The sequence below is a fragment of the Hyperolius riggenbachi genome, chromosome 10, assembly GCF_040937935.1.
Source record: "Hyperolius riggenbachi isolate aHypRig1 chromosome 10, aHypRig1.pri, whole genome shotgun sequence".
Taxonomy (NCBI): Eukaryota; Metazoa; Chordata; class Amphibia; order Anura; family Hyperoliidae; genus Hyperolius; species Hyperolius riggenbachi.
In genome coordinates this window covers 99894375-99921342 of record NC_090655.1, presented here as the reverse complement: position 1 = coordinate 99921342, position 26968 = coordinate 99894375, and the positions used below count along the sequence as shown (strand labels likewise).

At 43.2% G+C, this 26968-nt stretch overlaps 1 protein-coding gene across 2 annotated transcripts in view; it reads left to right on the top strand.

Moving 5' to 3' along the window:
- The first annotated feature begins 4210 nt into the window (after positions 1-4210).
- The window catches only part of PRKG1 (protein kinase cGMP-dependent 1), a 1426855-nt gene continuing 1404097 nt past the window's right edge, over positions 4211-26968 (top strand). The window contains exon 1 of one of the 2 annotated variants that reach the window (XM_068258261.1): positions 4211-5128. In XM_068258261.1, coding sequence (XP_068114362.1) covers positions 4857-5128 — 272 coding nt within the window. In that variant the 5' untranslated portion in view covers positions 4211-4856. The remainder of the gene's footprint in view (positions 5129-26968) is intronic. The other variant, XM_068258262.1, reaches the window with a different exon arrangement.

Here is a 26968-nt window from a genome sequence, read left to right as displayed (position 1 = left end):
GTATAGGAAAATGCAAAACACACACAAAATAGCTTTGTGAAGAGATTGCATTCGCATTTTTAAGAATAAATACATTGTAATTATTCTTTTCTGGATCAAAGTGTTCACTTCCTGACTGACGTCAGCAAGTGAAAAAACGCAAAAGCGCCTAGAAAAGTGCTTAAGAAAACCGTCCAACACAGAGAAACATAAAAAAAGCATCAAAAACCGGCCCATGCGGACGGAATGCAATGGGCTCTATTCATAAAACCTTACCGCAAGTTTTCCGCTCAAAACAGCGGATTTTCCCGTCCATTTAGCAAAGTGGGCATTCATAAGAGCTGTTTCCGCATGAAAATCTACAATCCCCCAGCAGAGCGAGAAATTTCCGCCTTCTCCAGTGTTTTTCTAGATTTATCTAGAAAAAAGTAACAAAATGGCCATTCATAAAGATTAGAGGAAGCGGTATGTGGACGGGAAATACCGCTTCCTCTGATTTTGCGGATTACATACAAGTGAATGGGACAGACCTCCCAGAGAGAGCAGTGCACGGAGGGACTCTGCCGGCTGAGGTGTTTCCGCATGCCTTCCGACAGCTTACCGCCAGCTTTCAGCAGGAGATCTCTGCTCTTGCATCGCAGCTTTCAAGATTTTTTGGAATGACCACCCAGAAGTGTAAAATACCGCTGCGGTATTTTACCTCTACGAGTATTTACGCCACAAGTTTTTTATGAATAGAGCCGAATGTGAACAAAGCCTAAAGGCCTCTTTTCCATGGGCAGTTGAACTGTGTGCTCAGCAAGCAGTTACCAGGCAGCAGTGACCAGTTACCAGGCAGCAGCAAACAGTTGTCAGGCAGCAGTGACCAGTTACCAGGCAGTAGCAAGCAGTTACCAGGCAGCAGCAAGCAGTTGGGAGAGTATGAGAGGCATTTCAACCGTCCGTGGAAAAGAGGCCTAGAGCTCTTTTCTACTAGCAATTGCAATCACAGCAATTGCAATTTTTCATTAATTTTGTTAATTGCGATTTGCAAATCGAATCACTATAGTGGAAAATACTTCTCATGATTTCTATGATAAAGTAGCAACCCTAGCGATTTAAAAATCACAAGCGATTTGCGATTCAGCTATGTAGTGGAAAAAGGCCCTAAGTCAGGCCCAGTGCACACTGAGCGGTATTAGCAGCGATCCTCCAACCGCATCTGCCTGTGAAAACGCTTGGCTAATGTATTTCAATGGGATGGTGCACCCCAGCGGTTTGAGGTTTTTTAGCAAACCGCAAACGTGCCTCCTGCTGCACGGTTTGCAGAAGCGTTTCTGTCTCAATGTAAAGTATAGGGAAAACGCAAACCGCTCGGGAAAACGCTACATCAGAGCGGTTTTGCAGGCGTTTTTGTTACAGAAGCTGTTCAGTAACAGCTTTTACTGTAACAATATTAGTAATCTGCTACACAAAAACGATCCCAAAATCGCTAGATATGTTTAGAAAACGTCTCTAAACATGCCTAGAATCACTCTGAAATCTGCTCCAAAAACCGCTAGCGTTTTGAGGATCTGCTAGCGGTTTTGGTGTGCACTGGGCCTCATTGTTTCTCAAACCTGTCCTCGTGACTCCCCAACACTGCATGTTTTGCAGGCAACCTTACCTATGCACAGGTGGGGTAATTACTGTCTTGGCTACATGTAATCCAACCACCTGAGACACTAATTACACCACCTGTGCAGAGGTGAGGCTGCTTGCAGAACATGCACCATTGGGGAGTCACAAGGACAGGCTTGAGAAACAATAAATAAGTAAATCTCCCCTTTCTGGACCAGCACCCTCTGCCCCCTTAAAGGGACACTTAAGTCAAACAAAAAAAATGCGTTTCACTCACCTGGGGCTTCCAATAGCCCGCTGCAGCTGTCCGGTGCCCTCGCCATCTCCCTCCGATCCTCCTGGCCCCGCCAGCAGCCACTTCCTGTTTCAGTGACAGGAGCTGACAGGCTGGGGACGCGAGTGATTCTTCGAGTTCCTGGCCACAATAGTGCCATCTATGCTGCTATAGCATATATCATATACCATATAGCAGCATAGAGGGTGCTAATGTGTCTGGGAATGCGAAGAATCACTCGCGTCCCCAGCCTGTCAGCTCCTGTCACCGAAACAGGAAGTGGCTGCTGGCGGGGCCAGGAGGATCGGAGGGAGACAGCGAGGGCACCGGACAGCTGCAGGGGGCTATTGGAAGCCCTAGGTGAGTAAAACCCATTTTTTTGTTTGACTTAAGTGTCCCTTTAAGGACCAGAGGGTGCTGGTCCAGCAAACCGCCGCTTCCCGACGAACCGCCGCAAGTTACCGTCGCTCCCACCGGGCACGTCGCTCTGTCCCCGCCGCAGGCTGCTCTCTCTGCGGTCGCTATGACGGCAGAGCGCTGTGCGACGGTCAGGAGCCGCTTTCATTGGCTCCTGACCCTGTCATTCCATGTAAGCCAATGGGAACGGCTTACATGAATGACAGGGCCAGGAGCCAATGAAAACGGCTCCTGCCCGGCTCACAGTGCTCTGCCGTCATGGAGGCGCCAGGGCAGCACATTGCGGCGGGGGCAGAGCGGACTGAGCGACGTGGACGGCGGGGGCGTGCGGTCAATGGGACGTAGAGTTTACGTCCGGTCAGGACCGCAGCGCCCCCTTCCCGCCGTAGATTCATACTCGCTCAGTCCGCAGGTAGTTAAAAATATGGTGACCTTAAAGCGGCAATCTGCTGGTGAACACAGCTGTGATATGCAAGCTCTTTATAAAGCTATGATTATAAAGAGGTTATTTAGGGTGCTTTCACACCATGCACATTGCTGTGCACTGCGTTGCTGACTGTGAACATACTGCTCATATATGTCAAAAATAACTTGCATGTTATAGCATGCAGAGTGTGCACTGCGCTATGCCCATGTTGTAGCACAAGCTTATGCAAACGCACATAGTGCGAACTTAGTCTAAGTGACACAAATCTGTTGACAAATTCTGTAGGGCTAGTTTCACACGGGCGTTGTGTTGCACATCCTGTAAAAACAGGATTGCAACAGAGGGGAAAATTTGCATTGTGCGTTACACATGCAATGCATGCATTGAAACATACAGTACATAAAAAAAAACAATGCTTAAAGGAACACTATTAATTAAAGGGACCCTGAGTTGCACTTACCTGGGGCTTCCTCCAGCCCACCGTAGGCAACGAGGTTGCCTGGTGTCCTCCTGGCTCCTTCCCTGGTCCTGGCTTCGGTTACAGGACTACTTCAGCCTGAAGTAGTCAGGTCTGCTACCTGCTTCAGTGCAGAGCAGGGACAAGGTCCTCCAGCACCCAAGGCTGAGACACCAAAGTGCGCCCCCCCCCCCCATCCCTCCTACCCCAGCCGTCACACACTGATTGCTATTAGACTAAGAGGGCCACAGGGCCCACAACCTCCCCAACACCTTAATATCTAGTTATATGGCTTGCAGTCACTGCCATTTATCCCCTTTTCTTATTTCTTTCTGCTTCATACACAATTAGGAATGACAGCGAATGAATTGTGCGCCCCCTCCTACACTGCGCCCTGAGGCTGGAGTCTCTCCAGCCTATGCCTCGGCCCGGCCCTGCTTCAGTGTATAGGGCCATTACGCCGGCCAGCTACGCGTCATCACGCCGGCCATGAGAGTCCTGCTCATGCGCGGTTCATTCTTAGAGAACCGCGCATGCGGTTACACCTGTTTGTGACACCACAGCCAATACTGCACTGGAAATGTGCAGATTTATGTGTGAACCAGGCCTAAACAGGCACGCCTTCCGATAACGCACAGCACGCCTCACGTCATTCCAACAGTTTCCGCTAGAACGGTATTGCTGGCGCGCCCATGCGATCATATCGTCCAACGCATTGTATCAGTGTGAAAGTAGCCAAAAGAGCTGCAGGAAATGTCAACGCTGTATAAATCAATAGTAATGAATAAAACACATATGTTATAGTTAAACTCACCTTAGGCATCCCTGGCTACATAACATTATACTGTAAATAAAACAGATATAGATTTGAGCTGCTAAAGAAGGCAAGAAGTCCAGAGAGGATTCCCAGGGCTGCTGTGTGCACCATGTCCCCTTATCAAAGCATAGCTTTCTACTTCCGTCAACTTGCTTTCATTGCCATATTTGAGTGTGTCCAAGTTTCCGCTAGTTAATTCTAGTGGCTTGGTGGACATGAGACGAGCAGCATATAGGGAGAGGTGCTCGTGCTGCCTGTGGTGGTGACAGTAGTCCCGGGGGTCGCTGCGTGCCTCTATCTGTGCCTGCTGTGCAGGGCTCATCCCCTAACAAGAAGCATTTTCTGGTGATTTCAGCATCCTAGGATCCTGTTACAGTGGAGCTGCGTCACCCTCACATCACATGGTAATTGTTGCTATTTCAGGGAACAGGACTTGAGAGTGCCACAAAGCTTCTATTTTTTGTAATCTCTTCCTCCCCGGCCACTTAGTGGTGGAGTGTGATTATGGTGGGATGAAGACTGAGCTGTCTGTGATCGCACGTCCTCCTGTGTAGAGTAGAGGCTGGCTTGTGCTTTCCATGGATTGATCCAAGAGGGGGTCTCGCAGGGCAGGAAAAAGGCAGCTCTAATTGGTTTCTCAATGAAAGATAATCAGCAATTCCCAAAAGGGACACTGGATTAGCACTCATCATCCAGCACTAGTGCTCTCAGACTGCTCACCCTCCTCCCGAGTCCAGTCCATTCAGCAGTCAGTGGGTAGGAAGAAACTTCACCACCAGCAGGCACCTACTTTTCTCACAGCAAGTGGGAGGCTTCATCTATCTGCCTGTCCCGTGATTGAGTGACTACTGAGGGGGCTCCAAGTTCACCAACACACGCGGGGACAATGAGTGACCTAGAAGAGGACTTCGCCAAGATCCTGATGCTCAAGGAGGAGAGGATTCGAGATCTGGAGGACCGTTTGCTGGAGAAAGAAGAGGAGATCCAGGAACTGAGGAGAAAACTGCACAAGTACCAGTCCGTGCTGGCAGTGCCCACCAGTAGCCAGATTGGACCCAGGACCACCAGGGCGCAGGGCATCTCAGCGGAACCCCAGAGCTTCAGGTCCTACCATGACCTCACCAGACAATCGTTTAAAAAATTCACCAAGTCTGAAAGGTAGGAGGACCTCGCCGTCCACATGCAGATCTCATGTGCTGTCATTCTCATGTGCTGTCTTTATCCTGATCCTCTGCAGGCTGCCCAGTCTAGCAGTTGTGAATGGGTTAATTTGCAGGCTGGTGGTAGGAATCATCTTCTCTTTGTGGATATTTATCTTCCCAGCAGAAAACTGGCCAGATCCAAGGTTCAGAAAACATTAGTTTGAAAATAATGGCTGTTTTCCAGGTCTAAGTTAGTTAACTCCAGCAGTACCAACAAAAAAAGTGACTCCAAAAGGAGGATAAGTTTCCCAGTGGAAGAGCTACAGAAGGTCACACACTGAAAAGTTTTTAAGTAGTTTGACACTTCCTGTCGTAAAGTTCCACCTACTTTCCTGTGTGAGATTGCAGCAGCAGCAGTAGCATATATCAATATTAGCTGTATGGATTCCTCTTGTAGCCTAGGCAGGGTTTGCTCTGTTGCTTTAAGTAGATGTAAGCGAACCACAGACAATGGTAAAGTAGCATCGATCTAATCTGTCATTTAAGCCCCCTTTGGAAATTAAACAGAGGAAGTCCAGAGCATTATTGGCTTTTAGAAGCTGCGAGTACATGGCTGAAAATGCATGTTTCAGGATATTTAATATCCCATTAGCCAGAGATCTCCCCTCCCCTCCTTCTCTCTCCAGCATACTCTCTGCTGCTGCTCATCAGAAGAAGAATTCGTAGCTGTGCAGGCTGCACACTTAACACACTTCAAACGAGGACGAGAATAAGAGGCAGCTATGGGAGATAGTGACAGAAACTCTGCATTTTTCACATTGCCCAGTGTGTGTGTGTGTGTGTGTGCCTGTGTGTCACTGTTCCCATGGTGATGCCTCTTTTTTACTATAACAAACTCAAAAGAACTGATAAAGGAGGGATCAGAGAGAGAGGGAGCTGTTGGGATGAGATGGACAGAACTGCATGGTGGGATAAATGAATTGGGCTGGTGGCACTTCTCCGTGGTCATTGTGAAATTAACCCTTCCCGAAAAGGATCTTTAAATGAAAGGCTTTTAATGTTGACCCACAAAGGCGGGGAGGGGATTATCCTTTAAAAGTGGCATATCTATACTTCTGTGACCATCTATGTTTAAAGGGTTATTTTTGGCCACAGATCGCCCATTTGTACTTGGCCACCATTTACTGTATCATCTGCATCACCGACCATCATTGTCCATGTCAGGGTCTTCATTTTCTTTTACACACATAATGCTAAAACTGAAGGAGATGACAACTTGGTGATTAGTCATGTTCCCATCTGGACCAGGCCCTTACAATATGTTGTCAGATAATACCTGGGCTGATGTGATGTTACCTTTGCTGGGCTAGTGTGATGGTTTTCTGAATATTCTAATCATTATGTCATTTGAATATATATTGAGTGGTTCTAATGATGATTTGTGCATGTTTTATTTCAGTAAGAGCTTGTTGGTAGCAGACGCCTTACTCTGCATTGCGTTGCATTTTCCGACATAGGCAAGAGGCGTGGATATGTCATCATTATTGTGAGCCTTCTAGCTGGTTAGGACAAATTTGCTTAGCAAGCATAGCACCTTTTTTAGTCTTTGTAATAAATGGCCCCCAAGCCTGGAAGTGTGGCGCTAAATCCATCTTAAATGTATGTTAGATTCTTTTTTCTACTAATACGCCATGAGTTTTATTATATTACGGCAGAAAAGTGGACATTTATGTGATGTTCATATCCAGGTGATGAAATGTTAAATAATACACAGAATAGGTGAATGATTGAACTGTATTAGTTTTGAGGATTGTTGCTGGATTATTTTGGACAGCTGTACACATTCTAGTGATGATATGCATGTACACTGATCACCTACAGCTATAAAGGCCCTGGCAGTTAAAGCAAAGACGAGGTGAAAATAAACTGATGAAATAAACAAGTGTATCTATCCTCCTTCTCCTGAAAATGACCTTTTTTTTATATCCCACAGTTTCATTGTCTCTGCTCAATGACACATGCATTGGAGTATGCCAGAGCCAAAATCTATGAACTATTTACCCTTTTTATCTCTTTCCTGCTCTCAGAAGCCTTTTTCTGCCAGGAAAGTGTTGTATGGCTTTAATTCCTTATCGGTGAGGGTTACGCTATGGTTTGACCTACTACTGACCTGGACAGAAGCTGTCACTTGCTTACCTGATTTTTAACTCTTTCAGACAGAGAAAGAAAAGGAACACAGTATAGTTATCTTGGTGTTAGGCACTGTACATACACGTCTATCTCACCATGTCACATGTCAACTTGTGTATTCTTTAAAACGAATAACATTGCTTAGCGCCTTAAAATGGCACCTGTCAAGAGGAGATATGTTACAGAGCAAGTGAACAGTCAGTCTTTAAGTGAAGTGAGGAAATCAGGAAAAATGTACCTGAGTGTGAGGATCTGAGCAACTTTAACATCGGCCAGATTCTGTAGCACAGATTGTCAATAAACCTATATGCAGTGCATTGCATCTTGCTATGAATGGGGTGACATAGTTGCATATTTGTCAGAATACTTATGTTGACCCACATGCCTAGAGTGGGCTTATAAGGATCAGAACTGGACTGGAGTCATGGAAGAAGGTGGCCTAGTCTTATGAATCATACCTTCATATTCCTCCAGTCTCAGTCCAGTCAAGCATCTGTTGGATGTGCTTGAAAAACAAATCCCATCCATCGAGGCCCTACCTCACATCTTAAAGAGAACCTGAGATGACACACACACATAAAATCATGTATACCTGGGGCTTCCTCCAGCTCCTTTTGGCCTGATTGCTCCCTTGGTGCCATCATCCGCCTCTTGAATCCACCATAAGGGCTCCCAGTAACTTTGGCCAGTCAGGACTTACTGCGCATATGTGGAATGACTGTGCTTCCGCCGCCAGGAGTGTTTTGCGCCTGTGCAGTACTACTGCGCATGCACAGAACTCTCCTGGCCACGGGAGCATGACGGGGAAGCGCACGTAGCCGCACTGCACATTTGCCTACTGGCCCCGACTGAGTGAAGTTATTGGGAGCCCTTACGGAAGATCCAAGAGGTGGAGGACAGCACAGAGGGAACGATCAGGCTGAAGTGGGCTGGAGAAAGCCCCAGGTATGTATGAATTTTTTTTTTGTGTCATCTCAGGTACAATTTAAGGCTCGTACCCACCATGCAATTTTTCCGATTATATTTCACGAGAAACTATCATTTTCCATTACAACGCAACATCTAACATCGTTTAACTAATTTAAGTTAAACAATGTTGCAAGACGTTGCGTTATAGTGGCGTGTGGCGTTCCGATCCCAGTAGAATCCCACGCAAAAAGTATTGCGATTGTTTTGCACCATTCGTATGGCTTTGTGCGTACTGCGTACCCACTGTAGAAGATGGGAACAGTTGGTAGTCAGATCGTGGGTAGCTGGTAGTTCCCTGATCCATCTTCTGCCATCTTCTCATGGATACAAAGCTCAACTTGATGTAAAGGATCTGCTGCTAACACTTTGGTGTTATACTACAGGGTACTTTCAGAGATTTTGCAGAGTCCATGCCTCAATGAGTCAGAGTTGTTTGATGGTACAAATGGGAATAGGCAGGTGGCTTTATTGTTTTGGGTGATCGGTGTACGTCGTAATCAGATATCAGATTTTAAAGATTAGCGGAAAATAATTTGGTTGCTATAGGTTAGGAAATTGCCAAATAAGCTGAGTAATGAGTTAACGCACTAAAGCTGAAATATTTACAGCTAATGACGGTGCCTTAGATCTTTTCTTATGGGATATACATTATAACTGTCCCCCTCCTTCCCCAATTCCCATGCTGATAGTCATCACAGTGAAGCTTATTTACAAGCTGAAAAAAAGTTCCAAAATACTGCTTAACCCCTGATCACATTTCCATAAGGAGAAAGCTCTGTATCCTAACAGACATTCGAAATATAGCAGGAATGCGGACATGTATTAAAATAGTGAACAGTTGTTGATTTTTAAGTAGTGGCAACGACAAAGGCCAACGGATTGTGATTGGAGTAAGAGGTCTAATATAGACACATCCTGTCTGAAATAGTAAATATGTGGTCACAAAAAGGTCACGGGCAAAGTTATATTCGGGCCAATGTACCCTTGAGGTGATGGTCACTGTATCGGATTATTTTGACAACTTATCCCATGGAGATCCGCCTCCACTTAGGTCTATTTTGTCCTGCACAAAGTGCCTCTATTTATTCACCCCAATTACACCATTGCGCAGTGATGTCATAGAGCTGAAATTGTGCCGTGCTGATCTCTTGACAGAAAGAGCTAATGCTGCAATGTCATCGTTACTGTGTATTTGTTCAGCAGCACACTGCCTAGGCCCAGTAGGTTCATTAAAGATGGGCTGGTCTGACTTATGCTTAGTTTACAAGTCTTTTTAGTTTCTTGCCCCAGGTGAAGCTTTATCACCCTGTATCTCCTTAGATGAGAGTTTTTTGGGGGTTGTGAAATCTCAGCATGATGTTTTTCTGAACAGATGGCTCAACAAGGAAGTCAGTGTATTTGTACCATGCAGAACTTATGTTCCTGGATAGTGTTGGGAGGTGAAGCATTGAGGCCAAACTCGTACAGTATTTCTTTTTTTTATTATTGAAAATAAACACATTAACACGGCCATTGCTGGATTATATGCTACAGGCAGTAGCTGCAGTGCTCACCGGCAAATAGCTGGCAGTGGGAAAATGTTTATAAAACATCCCTGCAGACATAATAATAATTATGTGCATCAATAAAATATGTATTTAACCACTTCACCCCAAAGCAGTTTCCTCCCACATCCCAAAAACATACAGATAAGTTAATTGGCTTCCCCCTAAAAAAATTGGCCCTAGACTATGATACATGCACTACACGATATAGACATATGACTATGGTAGGGACTAGATTGTGAGCCCTTCTGAGGGACAGTTAGTGACAAGACAATATATAATCAGTACAGTGCTGCATAATATGTCAGCGCTATATAAATATTTAAATAAATAAATCGGACGGACGAGCGATTTTCACCTTTCAGTGCTCATCCCTTTCATTTGCCAATAGCTTAATCACTACTAATCACAATGGAATGATTTATATCTTGTTTTTTTTGTCACCAATTAGGCTTTTTGGGGTTGATATTTGTTTTCAGTAATTACCTTATTTTCTATGCATTTTACAGGGAAAAACAAGGAAAAAATGAAAAAATACACTGTTTCTCCAATTTCATTCCCTATAGTTTTAATATAAACACTGGTACTGTACATACTGTAAAACCCACCCATTCGGCTTGATTCACAAAGCCGTGCTAGCACGCTTGTGATAAGCCCCTTAGTTTAGGCGTGATTAGTTCTGATCACGTGCAAAGTCCGGCGCGCAAAGTTTTGCGTGCGCACAGTGCAGCGCGCAGCATGGTGCGTGCAAAGTGCCCATTCATCTCTATGCGACATTTCGTGCGCACCACGCTGTGTGCGGGACTTTGCGCGCGATGTGATTCACAAAACGGTGCTAACCTACTTAGCACCCTGCTTATCGCGCCCAAAGGTGCTAGGTAGGTTAGCACGGCTTTGTGAATCAAGCCCATTGTATCTGCCTATTTTTCCTTGTTATCACAACATTTTAATTATGTCCCTAGTACAAAGTATGGTGACAATATATTATTTGGAAATAAAGGTGTATTTTTTCTATGATGTTTTTTTCCCTCACTAATCTCACGTGCACGGCGGCAGCAGCATTGTTTGACTTATAAAAACGTCCTGGAGCCGTTTAGAGGCTCTAGCAGGACGTTTTTATGAGTCTGGTTGTCATTAAGTGGCCCTGGCCCATACAAACCCAAATGGCTTTTAACTGGGGGGAGATTACCTCAACCCACCCCCCGCCCCCGACACACACACACACACACACACACACACACACACACACACACACACACACACACACACACACACACACACACACACACACACACACACACACACACACACACACACACACACACACACACACACACACACACACACACACACACACACACACACATTCTCTCTCTCTCTCCCTCCCTCTCTCTCTCTCTCTCTCTCTCTCTCTCTCTCTAGATACAGAGGGTAATAGTGACAATCAAGTTAAATCAATAAATTTCAACGGAATTTCCAATTTTCGCAGAACGTTATTTTTTTTGTCAGTTAGCTAATTGTAAAAATTAATATTTGTTAATTTTTGTTTTGCGGAATCCGCTATTTTTTGTGGATGTACACTATTATGCAGAAACCACATTTCCAATCGGCGACCACAGTAAAATTCTGCATTCTCTGATTGGCCCAATACTTCCAAGTCTTCTGATTGGCTTAAAATGTAAGAGTCTTTGTAAGTCGGTATTCCGTGGATTTACGATTTTCGCTGACTGATTTCTGCATACTGATTTCCACTATGGAAAATTGGAAATCTGCGGAATTCATAAACTCATCCTAAATCTGGATATTTGCTCCATTTTCACACCATTTCAGTTCAAGTTTCCTTGCACTGATAGTTCTGGCAATTCTGCCTCAGTGTGTGTGTGTTTGAGCTTGTCTGTGGCCTAACATTCTGACCATCAGGTTATTATTGTTAGTATCACCATCAGGGTGTTACCAACAATAATATACAGCCCTGCTTATTAGGCCCGGTTCACATTAGCGGTCGCCGTCCGGAATCGCCGTGCCGGACCGCATGCGGAACGGACGCACGGCATAGCAATGAAAGTCTATGCGTCCATTCGCATGCGTCCGTTCCGTCCGGACCGGAGCCGGACCGGATCCGGACTCCGGCGTAAGACCCAACATGCGCTATTTTTGGGTCCGGCTCCTCCGGCTGACGTATCCGGAGCGGAGCCGGACTGTTGCATCCGGCCAATAGAAACCAATGAGAAACGGAGAGCGCACAACACACTGGCTATAAAAAACGGACGTTCTACCCCACTTCCTATGCGTATTGTAGCGGCGATTTTGGATGGGGACACATGGGCAAGCATTTTGGAGTGGAGCAGCAGTGACTTTTAACGTGTTGGAGATGTTGGCAGTATGTCGGAGGTGGAGGTGAGTTCTAAACAGCGGAGGGCCTGATTCCACAGGTCCACCTTCTGCTGACCTCCCAGACCCCAACATTTTTATTTTATTTCTACTCTCTTTTGCCAAACGGATCCGGATAGCATCCTGATGTACACCTGATGCAACCTGACCGGATCCGGATCGGATCCGGATCAGAACCGTACGGTTCCGATCCGGATCCGCTCCGGATCCGGTCAGGTCATCCGGTCCGTTTGGCAGAGAACCGCAAGTGTGAACAAGGCCTTATTGTTAGTAATATTATGCTCTCATTGAAGAGTAGTTCCCTGTAGATAGATGTATCAATTAGGATTAAATAATGTAGATACATCAATAACATTTGAACTAAACATGTGCAGGCGCCTAGCAGAAGCAGGAAGTGTGAAAGAGTGACTGTCTGTACATACTTACAGTTCAGGAGTGTACAGGAGTAAGAAAATGTACAAAGATACAGAATATATACGCTGACAGCGCTGTGCCTTTATCTGCTAGGGGAGGAAAAAACAGATGTAAATCATTAATGGAAGATATTATTTTAAGGAGGCATTCCAGGCTGCAAACAATAACTAGCAGAAAATGGAAGAATTCTGAAATCAGTATATAGGAACTGATTTTATGTTTTGATGCTGAAAGGTTGCTGATAGGCAATCTGAGGTATGCTCATCTCCAACTAAGTTTATTTATTTTCCTCCAGGCACTCCGGTTTCCTCCCACACCCTAAAGACATACAGATAAGTTAATTAGCTTCCCCCTAAAATTGGCCCTAGACTACAGTACATACATAGACATATGTGTATGGTAGGGATGAGATTGTAAGCCCCTCAGTTAAGCTACATACACATGAGGCATGAATGTCTGCAGTTGCATGGAGACAAGCAACAGTTGAAAGTCTCCAGCAACGACAGTTGTATACAAGAAACGATTGTACACACACGGCAACAACCTGTCTGCAACATAGCGGAAACTGTTGCTCAGCAACTTCTGTCGCAGGTTCAATGAACTGTCGGACTCACAAGAGTTGCTAGAGACTAGCATACACACGACTGCACCGACTTGAGACTAGGGACGGTTGCTGCAACAGCTGTTGCCGGGGATTGAACAAGTCAATTGCCTGGAGACAGCTCCGATTAGCAACAGTTGCTTGCGCGCGCCTCATACACATGGAGGACCTGTTGCCGCAACATGCACGCGCCATGTGTTTCCAGCAACAGTTGTAGCCCGTGTGTATGGGCCTTTAAAGGCCCATACATGCGGGTTATAACCTTCTACAACTCTATAACAAGAAAAGTTTTAGGTGGATGAATTTAATGTCCATCTAGACCGAAAATTTGACTAACACTTTATGCACAAAATACATTTGCCTAAAATGTAGATTTTTTTTAGCTTGCATCTGCAGGAAGGAAGGTTTTGTAAAAGGATAAAAATGAGAGGTGTTGTCCATAGCAACCAGATTTCAGTTAGGGTTTATTTACTGCAGGTAGAAAATGATAGTTAGGAGTAGGCAGAGCACAGTTATGTGAGTATCAGTGTGAGAGGTTATGGCTGGCACTGCATGTGTTACACCATACGTGGCAATGTCGGAACGTGTGACCCTGTAGAACGATTAGTCATTTCACTGACTCTTTAACAATTACCTTGAATTCCCCAGTGGAATACGCTGACTTTCACAATGGAGCTGTTACTTGTCATACACACCATAGGAAAGACAATTACCAGTAAAGCCATCCTGTATCTCTGCTGACTGATAAGATATGTGCAGTGAGTGATGCTGAACAATCACATAATGCCATTTGCATCTCACAATGTCATTCCTATTTTTCTGGAATATTTTATCTAGCTGCTACTAATCCAGCTATCTATTGGGTGTGTTATTTAATTCTGCCAACATGTCATTGCATGAAATCAGTCTTCAGGACACTGCTGAAGGGCCTAAGTTGGCTTCACTTCAGTGTTGGAGGCCTTGTTATCTAACTTATAGAGGTGGCGCTGGTTCCATGGCAGATCACACTCTGCATCTCACTAAGTGTACTGCATAAAGGTGCCCATTGACCTGCAAGTTAGGTTGTAGAAGAAGGTAGGCCAGCAAGCTCACATAGCCAATCTAACATCCATACACTAGCCTACAGACTCAGTAGAGGGATGGCTGCTAAAGCAAAGCGTATTGGCAGCTTTTTAATGCAGCGGGGAGTAGAATTTCTCCATTCAGGGCTCATTCACATCCAGTGCATTTTTGGCATTTTTTTAAGCGCTGGCGATTTTCAAAATTGCCCTAAAAACGCTTGTGTAATGATTCTCTATGAGAGAGTTCACATCTGAGTGGTTTCTTTCCGATCCGCTCAGCAAAGTGGTGCCTGTACCGTTTTTGAGACGATTTTGCCTCAATGGAAGGTATAGGAAAAATGCTAAAATGCTCACAAAATCGTTTTGTGCAGGGATTGCGTTTTTAAGAATGAATACATTGTATTTATTCTTTACCCGGTCAAAGAGTTCACTTTATGACTTGCGTCAGGGAGTGAATTAAAAAAGCGCTCTGAAAAAGCGCTTAGAAAATCGCTTTTAAAAAAACGCAGTGTGCAGTGGAGTGCTGGATGGCGCTAAAAAAAAATCGCACACAAAATCGCAAAACGCTTCGATTTTAGATGTGAACAAGGCCTCACTGAGGATATGTTGCCATTATTAACTACTTTGCATCCAGACCTTGTTTCCCCCCTATGGACCAGAGCAGTTCTGACGTTTTAGCTATGACTCTATTTAATCAGCAATAATAAATGAAGTATATATTGTTGTTTGTTTTTTATTCAAAATAAACTAGACTTTCATTGTATGGCATTTTTTCTCTAGAACAATTTTGTTTTTATGCATTTCAATGGGAAAAAAGAAGAAGAAAAAAAACACATTTCTCAGTTTTACCAATTCCAGTTCAGTAATAAAAACGCTACTGGAGATAACAAAAAACTAATTTTATTTAGCTCTTTCTCCCGTTTTATCGCAAAACTTAGATTATGTTTCTGTCGCAATTTATGGTGAGGATTTTTGATTCTGAAATAATGCTACAATGTGTATTTTCACTACGAGAAAATAAAAGTATTTTTAATGGTGAAAATCAATCTTATTGGCTCAGGGAATATATATACCCTTTCACCAATTAGCGCTGCATCAGATAGTGCCGGAGGTGTGCACAAGAGCAAGCCCAATCATGATGTGCTTCTACTATAAGACATATCTCAATGTCCTCATGGCTAGCATGGTGGCATAGTGGTTAACACTCTCGCCTTGCAGCACTGGGTCCCCGGTTCAAATTTGAATTCAATTTGATTGTATGGGGATTTCCAGTGGTGTAGAATCAGCAAAGCTCACAGAAGAGAAGTCCAGTAGAGTGGTGATGCCCTTTCACAGTCTCAGGATGAGGCTAAGGCAGTGGTTACCAAACTTTTTGGGATGAGGGCACCCTTGGTGGCTTTGAAATTTTCTCAAGGCACCCCTCGGGAGAAATCAAGAACCAAAATGCCGTTATGACCCTTATCAGGTGACAACCAACTCCAAGTAGCTAGTGATGCTTATTAGGCACCGCAATTCCTCTCATGTTCAACTTCAACCATGGTTGCGGGGACTAAAGGTTAACTAGCAGGTAATGCAGCCACCTTGTATATTTATGCACGGTTGCATTACCTGATGGTATTGCATAAAGGATCGGGATGCATGCCGAGGCACCCCTGAAAGGTAGTCAAGGCGCCCCAGGGTGCCGTGGCACCCAGTTTGAGAACCCCTGGGCTAAGGTGAGCATGTGACACATGATCCTACAGCACGGAACGCTCTAAATAGTACTATCACTGTCTGGCTATGTAGAGTGATGGGGCTATGCGAATTCCAAGAGTGACTGTGAGAGTCACAAATATTTTGACAAGTCAAACTGTTTACATATATATATATATATATATATATATATATATATATATATATATATACATTTGAAGTCAAGCGCTAGTTGGCTAAAGTCCCATTTAATTAATAGATAAAGGCTTCGATACACTGTAGGTTCATGGTAACATAAGTATCTAGAATGCTAATCTGCAATCTCAGGTTTTAAAACTTTCAATACCATTACGCATAAATACAGGAAATCACATCTGTGCTCTGTCCTACATAGTTGTTGGCAAATCTTCATTATTTCCTGATAGATAAGGAAAACTAGGTGTTCTGAGTTTAGCTGCATTTGCAGTTTCTGTTAATAGAATCTCATTTTATCATTTTGTAATCAGTGTGTAAATATCAGAAGGACAACATGTCAGACAAACAGATGCATTCATTAGACATGTTCCAGAAGATAGCCTAGTAAAATTGGTTATAGAGTTGATAATGTAAATCAAGAAGGCAGAAGAGTGGTTGGGAGTTTTGTTCTGTTCGTGTGATATAAACATAGCTCTAAATACCTTACATACCTCCCAGCATAGTGCAAAAGGAGCAGAATTTCATTGGAAAGAGAGGCAGGACCTTCTAAGAAGGGAGAATTGTTGAAGGGAAATTAACTGGTGTCCTATATTCTCTGAAGAGAGAGAGAGGCTATGGTGTCTACAGCTTTGTACACCAGTCATTTCTGTCTATTTTATGCTACATAGGCTTCATTTCTTCAAATCAATGTGTACCTGAAGTGACATAAAATGTAAACTGTGGGCAGGCTCATATACATGGGTGAGTGTGAGTGTTCCCAGTGTTCCCACCCACCACATTTTTCTACCATACATTCCTCTGTCAGACACTGGGTAGACTCAACTATCAGAGCAGTCACCAGAGCTTGTCCTGTATACAATGCCATCTTCCTTATCTACATCTGTGTGGTGAGGAAAAGGGGAGTATGGACTCGCATCACTATGTGGCGACGTATGGCTCTGTACTCAGGTCAAACTTTGAATAACTGCTTCTACAGTTGGGTTTGCCCAAAGTTTGACAGACAGGAATATTCCATTGTACTAATGAGGATGGGGGAAATAATAATACAGTAGGTGAGTACATTAACCCACGTACATGAAACTACAGGGGTTTATCAGCATCTGTAAATGGACACTACCTTTTTAAAGAAAATATACAAGATACCCACTTTCATATCTGCATCAGAAATAGCTCCTATATCTATATATTGCTGTATATTAGTATGTAACCCCACAATCCCAGTGATACTTAGCCTAGACTGTTTAGATATGAGGAATTCTCCTCAGGTATTATTTGTACTGGCTTTGGAATTCTCAGTAAACAAACATTCTGCAGTGATGTACCTACCAGCAGTAAAGGTGTAGCCACCTGTGATGAATTTTAGAATGTAAATCAGGGTGAGAAAAGATTTTACAAAGGACAAACAATGACTCAGTCATTTAAAAATAAATATTGTAAAAAAATAAAAAAAATAAGTAGTTTTATTATTCACATTATTTTCAGTACAATTTTTCTTTCAACTTGTTTCCTGCAGCGGGTCTGAGAGGAATCACACTAACATCTGAGGAGAGCTTGGTCGCACTATAGAGAGTACGAGTGGAACTTTCACTGATTGGTTGGCCAATTTTTCATTTGATTGGTTGGCCATTTTCAGAATAACAAGACAGATTATTCTAGTTGATTCTTTTGTCATATGAACAGACAGCCTATAGTACTGTAAATAAAACTTGTATGGCAATAGTCACCTGTATTATGCTTTCAGTGTTTTAGAATCCCAGTGATACTTTGTACCAGCAGCATTGCTGTGGACGTATTGATGTAATGGATAGGCTCAGACAATGGTTGTGTGTTTGAATAGTGAAGAAGAGAGGAGTCCATTTACAGAAACTGGCAGGTTGGGAAGTGTTTGACTGATGCAAACGCACCTACTTATGATGTCTTCCTCATCACAGCCTTTAATATCTGGAATGGTCAGAGCACTAAAGTTTTGCATTTTTAATAGGTAGGGTTAAAAATTGCTGTCTCCATTGGGTAGACTGACTTTCACAAGGCTTCATTTACAGTGGTGTGTTGCTGTGCAGCATAACGTCCGCTTTGTAACACGGCTTGCTACAGTACAGTGCACCACCTATTTGACGTTCACAGTGCAGCAGGTGCGTTGCGTTATAACGGCGTGCTGCATTGTAACATGCTGCATCTTCACTCACGCAATGCATTACCGCAAAATCCTACACGTTAGCTGCAACAGTGAGGCATACTTTTCATTGACTGTATGTGACACAAACCAAGGATAATGTGCAGCACCACTTTCCCATTGTGTTGCGTTCCTGCAGTTACAGGTAATGCAGTGCAGTGACAACTGTGAGCCTAGCCTTAGGGCCCGTTTCCACTGTTGCGACGCGATTTCGCCGGCATCCCGACGCTTGTAAAAACGCATGCGGATGCGTTTCCGCATGCGTTTTTACCCGCGATTTCGCGTGCGATTTCGCATGGCAGGGTGCCATGCGAAATTAACCATGACACTGCCAGGGCAAATTAACATTAAAAAAGGTGCGAAATCGCATGCGAAATCGCGGGTAAAAACGCATGTAACAAACGCATGCGTTTTTACTATTAAATACATTAGCGGCGATTCGCATGGATTCCCGACGCAGGCGAATTCTGTGGGTCCCGTCGTGCAGATTTGGCCCGCCGCCAAATCGCTCCCGCACGCCGCACATATGGAAACAGCCCCGGCCACTTCAATGTACCAAGCGAATCCACATGTCGCCGCCGCATGCGGATTCGCTATGGTGGAAACGAGCCCTTACTGTCAAGACCTCCCCAATTCCATGGAAAAAAAATAAAGATTTAAAGCGAAATGAAACTTTCCACATTAAATTTCTCCACACGAAGTCAGTCTTCTGCAGACTATTAATAAAGGTGCGGCCTAGTTTCAGAGTGCTTCCAGTCTACTCTTCATGCAATGAAGACTATAAATAAACCCTATATGTTTCATTGTAGAAAGTACTTGCATGAGACTAATACATTCTCATCAGTTGAGTTGAACTACAAAAGCGCAAGTGGGTAAACAGTGACTGCAACTGGAATTCTCCCCAATAGTTTTATAAGGAATATCTAAATAACGGTGTCTTTTTAAAAAAGGTAAGGCTTTAAAGATTTACTGCTCTGCCTGCACACAGTAATTTTACCAGCGGATAGTGCAACAGGCTCAAACACAGGTGCTTCAGGCAGGGAACATACTTGACTGTTTTTGTAAGCGTTTTCTGCACAGAAAAACTGAGAACTCATGTTAATCAATGGGCTAGTTCACACTTGCTGCGTTTTTCACGCACAGAAAAAAAACTGACATTCTGCATCATGATTCTGCACATTTTTGTCAGTTTTCTGTATAAATTACATTAGCTGCTGTGAAAAAACGTGTGCGTTTTTCTGCTTAGAAACACACTTGGTGTGCAGAAAACGTACGCAGAAAAACTGAAAGCCAAGTGTGTTCCCTGCCTCAAATATGAATCCCTTATCTCTGTGCTTTAGTTGTGGTGTTCCACAAAACGTAGGTGAATTTCATGTTTAGCACTGAGTGGCTGGATAATGCACTGTTTAATGGCTTATGCCTCTGACACAGAGGACCAGGGTTTGAATCTTGACTTTTCCTGTGCATTAAGCCAGCACCTATTTAGTAAGGAGACCTTGGGCAAGACTCCCTAACACTGCTACTAGTGGCTGCAGCTCTGGTGCTTTGAATCCACCAGCATGATATAAATGTTCTGTGTCTTGTCATTGTTCCTTTTAAGCTAAACAAGAATTTCTCATCATAGCGATAATGTTTTCCAGTATTATTAATGAATATTGTAACGATCTATAACAACAAATATTTAGCAAGTGTGCCTTTCCCAGCCTTTCTCAAGTACAAAGTACACTTTTAGCGAGTACTTAATCGATACAAGTTCATGTTTCTCACAATCTGTGCTTTCAGAGGCAAGTTCCACTTTTGATGAAAGAAACTCAGTGCTTTTAGGTCAGCTCTATGCTATGCAAGGCAAATACTTTCACCTTTATTACTTGTTTTTTGTTTGCATATAAAGCATAGCCATTCCATACAAGAGATGGTCGATGAGATGTTCATAATTTTGAGATGATGTAAATTTTATGCTCATTTTATGCAGCTTGGGAGTGGACATCAAATGCAGTCACTGATGACTTTTGTTTGTCCAGTTCTTATTATCGTTTATTCATACATATTCAAGCCTATAGTCAATATGGTGCCTCAAAAGGACTCACAACCCAATTCCTACCATGGTAGGAGGGGGGGAAGGGAATTGCTATTAACTTATTTGTATACATTTGAGAAGTGGGGAACAACAGAGTGCCCAGAGGATGATCAGTTTTAGTTTGAAAGCTAGCTGAGCAGTGTGTTCTGGTTTATGGAGAGGGCATGGGGCAGATGCACAGGTTGAACTCTGCTATGGAAAATCCTTTGGGGCTCTTGCATGGAATAAAAGGTTTACCAGTAGGTGAAGTGATAGACTCCGGCTGGCAATATCATGGGGTACCTGTACTTAGATGCTCACCTGAAATTGTCAGGAATGATTGTTTCATCCAAGGAAAATCTGAGGTCTATACATAGCTTTAGCTGACCACTGGTTGAAGTGAAAAGATATTTTTCAGCAACACCAAATAGTGGAAACACTTGTGCAGCAACAATCTATATTTATATCAGTTTTATAGCAAAATATGAATTCCCCATGAAATATCTGAAATAGTAACGTTATCCCCTCATACAGAATGTATGATTATTTACAACCCAGTGAGAATGTTTACTGTACAATATGCTTATATTCATTCCTGTAACATAATGCTACATCACTGACAGCCTCCAGTTTCCTGGCACACACTCTAGTAAGCTCCCTATATTATCATTTGCACCAAGTAAATGAGAGACCTTCTGACCCATTTACTGCTGTCTGACCGACCCGCTTAGCTGCCTGTCAGCTGTTACAGTGACCTAACAGCTGAGACAGCCCATCACAACAGGAAAAGGTATACTAGTTTTTTATTACTTGAAAGCAGTGTATAAGTTGCACCTGTTTCAAGGAACAACTTAAAGCAGACCTATACTCTTGCAGAGCAGACAAGGTAAACACATATATTTGTTGAGAAATTGACTCTGTGTGTGTTTACAGAGATCGGTCTGTCTAATTAGCGGATAACAGCAAGTAATCAGCAAGTGTAAATCAGAGCTGTCAACAGTTTGTGAACTGTGCCAAGGTGTAGCTTGTTCTGTGCAAGTAAAACTGGAAGTTAACCCTTTTTGTGCTCCCAGTAATTCCAGGAAGTGAACACTGCAAGCTTATTGTAGGAGTTGTATAAGTTGAATGAAGAAATGTCTTAATTTAAAAGTTGTTATGCCGTTGCTTACCTTCTAGAGCAAAGTGGAAGTTCTGAATTTAGGTCCACTTTAAATAACACAGAATCCTTCAAGCAATAGAAACTGTTGTGAAAAAAATCTTTACTATATTAGGCACAAGAGTTTTGATTATGTTCACTTCACTTTATTGGTGGATTGTATGCAAAAATGACTGTGTGCATAGATTCAGCAGCTGAGAATGTATTTCCTTTAAAACAATACCTGTTGCCTGGCTATCCTGCTGATCCTCTGCCTCCAATATAATCATTATTATGATATCTGACACGATTATCTGCATGCTTGTTTCTGGTGTTATTCAAACACTACTGCAGTCAAATAGATCAGCAGGGCTGCCAGGTAACTGGTATTGTTTAAAGGGAAATAAATATGGCAGCCTCCATATTCTTCTCACTTCAGTTGTCCTATACGGATCGAATCATACTAGGTCTGCTGCGAGATCGTGTCCTGGAACCAATAGCAGTGACAAATGGATTTGCTGAAAGGGGTCCTTCACACGTGTCTGTATTATCATGTCCCTTGTGCGTTACTGCAATTGGCAAACCCAATCATTTAACATTTTTGAACATCAGATGCATTGCCATCTGATAGAATGCCACGCATCTGCTCTGGAGTGCCAGTGGACACAGCAACGGCCCCCTGAGCTGCACAGCATATCCGCATTACACAGATATGGTACTAGTCGGGATGCAAGATGTCTTGTGTAAACTGAACCTCGAGGGTGGCTGAATTAGCAGGGACAACCAGACTATTGCCTGGTTATTGGGCCTAGAGGGAGTAGCATGGAAATGCTGGACGACAGATGGTTATCGGAAAAGGATGTTTTAAAAAGAGCCTGTCATGACTTAATGATGGAGGATTGGGGGGGGGGGGGGGGGGAGGGTTAACAGGATTAAATAATAATCTGCTCTGACATTATCCCACCAGGCTGGTGACCATTAGCCCTTCCCCCCCTACACTCCTCCCGAGATGTGACGCCAGCCTGCAGCTGCTGTCTAATTGGCTTCAGAGCTGGAGGCGGGCCGAGGCAATGTAGGCGGAGGTTTCCAAAGGGCTTTGGCAGTCTTTGTAAACATGGCTGCCATTGCATTGCCAAGGAAGGGAGCAGAGTGTCACCTGTGGCCTGAAGGTGCCGGATCAGGGGGGCAGAGTGTCACCTGTGGCCTGAAGGTGCCGGATCAGGGGGGCAGAGTGTCACCTGTGGCCTGAAGGTGCCGGATCAGGTACGTATTTAAGCCTGAGACTCCCCAATCGGTCATCGATTCATTGGCTGTAATAGTACTTATTTAGCCAATCACCTGTAATTTATATGGTGGTTTCATAACCTTATTTTCATCACCTATATGGACATGATTGTTTGCAGCTGCTACCACATACGACCCTTAGGTCGGTTTTAATTGTTTTTATCTATGCTTTTGATACTCCAATATGTCATATGTATTTGTAGTTATATATACTATTTCTGAATAAATTATGTTATACTTTTGAGTGGTGCTAGTCATATGGGCTTTCTTTCTCTGAATATTTCAATCACCTGTAATGGAAATGCAGATCAGGAATGTTTAGAACACATGGTCTGCACATTTTCCCAGAAAGTATGAAAGCCAGGGAATTACCCTCATAGCCAGATAACTAGCATATTTGAGAAAGAGGTTAGCAATTGCAGCATCCATATTTCTCCTGTGACACGTGTACTTAAAGAAAATCCTGTGGGGCCCTGAGGTCATGGTTCCCCTTCTCTGCATATCAGTGAAATCTGTCAGTCAGGCTGGAACACCAGACTGTGTCTGCCTTACTATCAGTGTCATTTGTACATGTCACATTACATCTTGTATTCCTCCCGAGCCAATATGTCGAGGCAGTTTGGCTAGACTGACTCTTACTTAGTACCATAAATGCTGGATTGCTTAAGCTTGCATAAGTAGCTATAGGTGAAATATGTTCTATTCTCTATACACACAGAAGGCTAATTTACCAATAAACAATCTGCTCCAAGGGTATGCAAGGTCATAGACAATGTACTGTAATTTACCTCATGAGGTAATGACATTTAGCAATTCTGGTCGGTTTTAGTCATGTTTTACCTCGTGGTAAATTATGAGGTCCGGAACGCATGCAGTGTGAACATCAGACAGTGCACTCTATGCACTGTCTGATGACATGCGTGTCGGCCTCCTGCACGTGTTTCCAAAATGCGGCTGGAAACGCGTGCAGTGTTAACGGGGCCTTAATCAAGTAAAAGTATTCAGTATTTACTTCCAGCTCTGATCAGCCGTAACTCACAATCACCATGTGGTAACATTGACAGATGTAGCAGACAGCCAATAGGGAGAGCCAGACAGTCAATAGGGAAAGCCACACATCCCTGCTTCTCACCCCATTTGAGCCAATACTCTGGAGGGCAGGATCAGAACGGCAGAGCAGGAGAAGGCACACATTTAAAAAGGCTTTTCTGTATCCCTTTAGATGTGCATATTTATATACTGGTATACAGAAGAGTTCCTTCTAGTGGCTGCTGCACATCTAACGGGATACCGGGGATGCATAAAGGGATGCCATGGATGCACTGGACAGAATATAACCCTGACTCATGCACACCACTTGTGGGAAGACTCACAGCTTCCTGCCTGACCTGCTCACAGCTTGCGAGACTTGCCGAGTAGGGTGAATTAAAGCATGCTTTTTCGGTATATTACCAAACTTCTGCTGCATGCAGGAAATCTTATTGAATTTGGAAAACAACTGTAAAATACCTAATGCTGGATTTTACCGACCTAAATTATTTTACCAAACTGCCCTTAATGAATTTAGGCCAATTTGTGCTGCCCTAACTGGAATACAGATAGTGTTCATATCTGTATTCCAGTAAGGTGTTTTTTCTGCACATGACATGACATTGTATCACCTTTAATTAATTATGCTATTGTCCAAATAACTGAAATTTGGGGACTTTTTATAAAACAGGTGAGAATTCTTGCACTTTGCACATTCCAAATTCACATTTAGAAAATGATTTGCCAGACATTTGGCCCCTGCTGTCTACCATACTCTGGGGGTGTGGAGGAAAGTTTTATTTAAATATAAACTTCTGAGTTTACTTCAGCTTGTGCTGTGACTGCAGAAACCCATAATTGATTGTTCAGCAGCAATAACCTGAACCCCTCATCCCTGACCCCACAGACTCATAGGGGGGGGGGGGGGGGGGGGGGGAGTGTGATGCTACTAAAACAAGGCAATGGAACACCTTGGCCCATACGCAATTCACTTTTTCTCCTTAGCTTTCTCCTACGTGATACATTTTAATTTTCTCTTTAAAATAACTTTTCAGCATTTCGTAATTTAAAAAAGTACCAAAAGAGTAGAAAAAGTACTATCAAACTGTTTTTGTATATTTTTGTGTTTGCTGGGAGTTTGAAAGGCATTTTAGTGAAAGGTGTGAAAATATCAACTTGGAGAAAAATAGGGAGAAGAAGTGAATTGTAAGGAATATAGTAAACCTCACTGATAAGCAAATTAAAGCCACAAAAGTTTTCCTGGCAGAATATGACTTCTGAGGCTAGATGGCGAGATAAAAAAGGCCAATAGTTTATGTATTTTAACTCTGGGACACATAGTAGACTGCCATTGAGAATGCCATTGACAATAAAAAATTCAATCTACTTTGAAAATGTGTAAATAAAAAATAAAACCATGTGATATAAAAAGTCATTTTTAGGAGTAGGAGAATAAATACACTTGTTTATCTCATCAGTTTATTTTTACTGCGGGTTCACTTTAATTGATTGAATAAAAACAGTCTTTACTTTCTGGGAATAACCCCACGGGGAATTACAAAAGCAAACATTTAAAGGGAACCTAAACCAAACTTAAAAAAAAAAAAGATTTTCACTTACCTGGTGCTTCTACCTGCCCCCTGCAGCCGCCCTGTGCCCACGCCGTCACTCAACAATCCTCCGGTTCCCCCGCAGCTTAAGTTTAATTTTCCAGCGGCTGGCCAATCAACCAGGGGATCGGAGGATCGTTGAGTGAGGGCAGCTGCAGGGGGCTGGTAGAAGCCCCAAGTAAGTGAAACTTTTTTTTTTAAATCGGTTTAGGTTCACTTTAAATTTACTGATAAAATATCAGGCATTTGTGTAGCTCTCATTTATAAGGTTAACCTTGACCTCTACAGTGTAACGCGTAGAGGAAAAAATGAGAGTTGATATTTTGTCAGTAATTTCATATGTAGAAACTGTAATTCCCCATTGGGTTATTTCCTTTTGCCCTTGATGCAGCACATAAAATAGCAATAACAGAAATAAAAGCGACTGATTAGGTTACCGTATTCATTTGCAAGATGAAAATGAATTTCTCTCTGCAGCCACTCCTTAAACTGAAAGGGAACTTCAAGCAGCTCCTTTTTATACACATGCCGGATTAACGCGGTGATGAGATATCTGTACATATAAAGATATGTTTTTGTATCACAATACATTGTGGCATAGCTTAGAATACTCCTTGTGATGTGTGGCATTTGCAGTGTGGGGCATGTCATGGCTGTGGCATCCGCCTTGGCACATAGCTAAGCTTGTAATGAAAGTAAATCTCTCTGGATAGTGAATGTAAAGTGTATCTCTACAGCTGTAAATAGAGGATATTATCTAATTGCGGAACTTGCCCTGTTCAATGAATCTGTCAGAGTGGATTTCGGCAAAGGCATGGTTGCTTTCAGACCCAGGCATGCTTTAAACTCTGCGCTGTCCTCTCACTCTGTGCATACGGTAAACGGCTTTCATTTTTCCACTAAGTGTTTGGACTTGTTCTTTAGGATGGAAGCCATAAGGTTTATTTTCAGCGGGGTGACTCACTGCACTTTTAAACAATTTTGACAGGTCGAATATATGGACATTGTGATTGTATGTGGGGGGAGGGAGACGTACTATGCAACAAAAAAAAATATTACCACAGCAAGCAATGGAAATGATCACAGAGACAAGTAACGGACGGCTTTAACATCTGTATAAGTTCTTGCAAATGCTTATCTTTTGAGAATAAAGATTTAGGGTATTAGAAGAGAACAGTCAGTATACATGTGAAAACTGCATATTTAATTTTAACAGTAAATACTGTATACCCAAATGCTTTAGTAGCCATGAAAATATCACGGAGAGAAGGAAAACATAGAAAAAACAACCCTGTTTGTATTTAGAGGTAACAGCCTGTCTTAGGGCTCATACACACTGTCAACTGATGTCACCCATTCGGAATCAGCACCTGATTCCCCTGGGTGACATCGCTGAGCCCTGCTGCACACATTCGTGTCAGCTGTGTAGCTGACAATGCACTGTGGGGGGAGGGGCAGGTGGATGAAGGAGGGATTACAAACGGCGCATGCGTGACATCTCGTGGGATAGCG